The sequence below is a fragment of the Dreissena polymorpha genome, chromosome 1, assembly GCF_020536995.1.
Source record: "Dreissena polymorpha isolate Duluth1 chromosome 1, UMN_Dpol_1.0, whole genome shotgun sequence".
Taxonomy (NCBI): domain Eukaryota; kingdom Metazoa; phylum Mollusca; class Bivalvia; order Myida; family Dreissenidae; genus Dreissena; species Dreissena polymorpha.
In genome coordinates, this window is record NC_068355.1 from 137,375,211 (window position 1) to 137,376,349 (window position 1,139).

The 1,139-nt window shown below is 35.3% G+C and overlaps 1 protein-coding gene across 2 annotated transcripts in view; it reads right to left on the reverse strand.

Moving 5' to 3' along the window:
- Positions 1-340: 340 nt before the first annotated feature.
- LOC127851573 (dorsal root ganglia homeobox protein-like) overlaps positions 341-1,139 on the reverse strand; it is a 13,213-nt gene continuing 12,414 nt past the window's right edge. For both annotated transcript variants that reach the window (XM_052385419.1, XM_052385413.1), the window contains exon 5: positions 341-997. In XM_052385419.1, coding sequence (XP_052241379.1) covers positions 749-997 — 249 coding nt within the window. In that variant the 3' untranslated portion in view covers positions 341-748. The remainder of the gene's footprint in view (positions 998-1,139) is intronic.

Sequence of the window (1,139 nt, forward strand, 5' to 3'; positions counted from 1 at the left end):
TATTAAGGCAAAGTCATGCAAAATGTAGTAGGTCTTTAAACGCTTACACTTGATCTGCGTTTAGAAGAAACTTAATATAAATGCACAATCCATAAAAATTGAAAATGTCGTCCCTTATAAGCCTTTATGAATTGCACACACTAATCTGGACGTCACTTTAAACGCACATTAATTTAACCAATTTTCTATCATAAATGTGATAATGTACTTTTCAATGTGACTTACATCATAAGACTAAACGGTAAGAGCGCCAGAGCGATGGTCGGAACCATAACTTTCTTCGCGGAGTGTCTCCATAGGACCTATTGCGCGTTTGTAAATAAACAATATAACACAGCTGTTTCGATCACAAATTTATGTTTACGGCATAAAAACATTTTTTTTCAAAAGACGTATTTACAATCAAAATTGATCACACACTTAATACAATCATGTGCAAACACAGTTATAAGATAACTGTCGAATCCCATGCATAATATTTACAAATTATATACATCAATACATATGTTGGCATTTGTGGAGATTGGTGAATGATTAAGAAATCAAAACGTATCACTGTATCGAGACCAAAATAGATTATACGGTTATAAAGAATAAACAAATATTACCAAGGTACGTAGATGGGCAATTAATAAACGTAGTAAAGCAAAAACACTTAAATCAAAATCAAAAGTCTACAACATTTATGAGCACATGCTTACATCAAATTACTCTCAACAGCAAAAACGTTTATCATTTAAAAGGAGTATTATGTTTTAAATATTTTCTGCATATCGATAGCTGCTTTCTCGTATTCCCGCGCTTTCAGTCGAAGTGCGGCGATACTTCCGTTTCGATGTGCTTCCGGTGGATGGTAACCATAGTAACCCATTGGTAAACTCGGAATTCCGAAGAAAGGAAGTGGAAGAAGTTGAGGGTATGATGGGATACCTATTTTTAGCGCAGCAGATGTCAAGTCTCTGTCTGGTGAGTCGTCTGCGTCTATTCTACGTGTACACTAAAAATATAATATTAATAGTTTTTAAGGAATCCACTCACTCTCCCAGCAGAGCATGGTTTATGATTGCATATATCACGCATAACTGGTATTTATTCATCGTGTTATCTTCCTACGGTTTGGAGCGGTTGGTATACGCGTC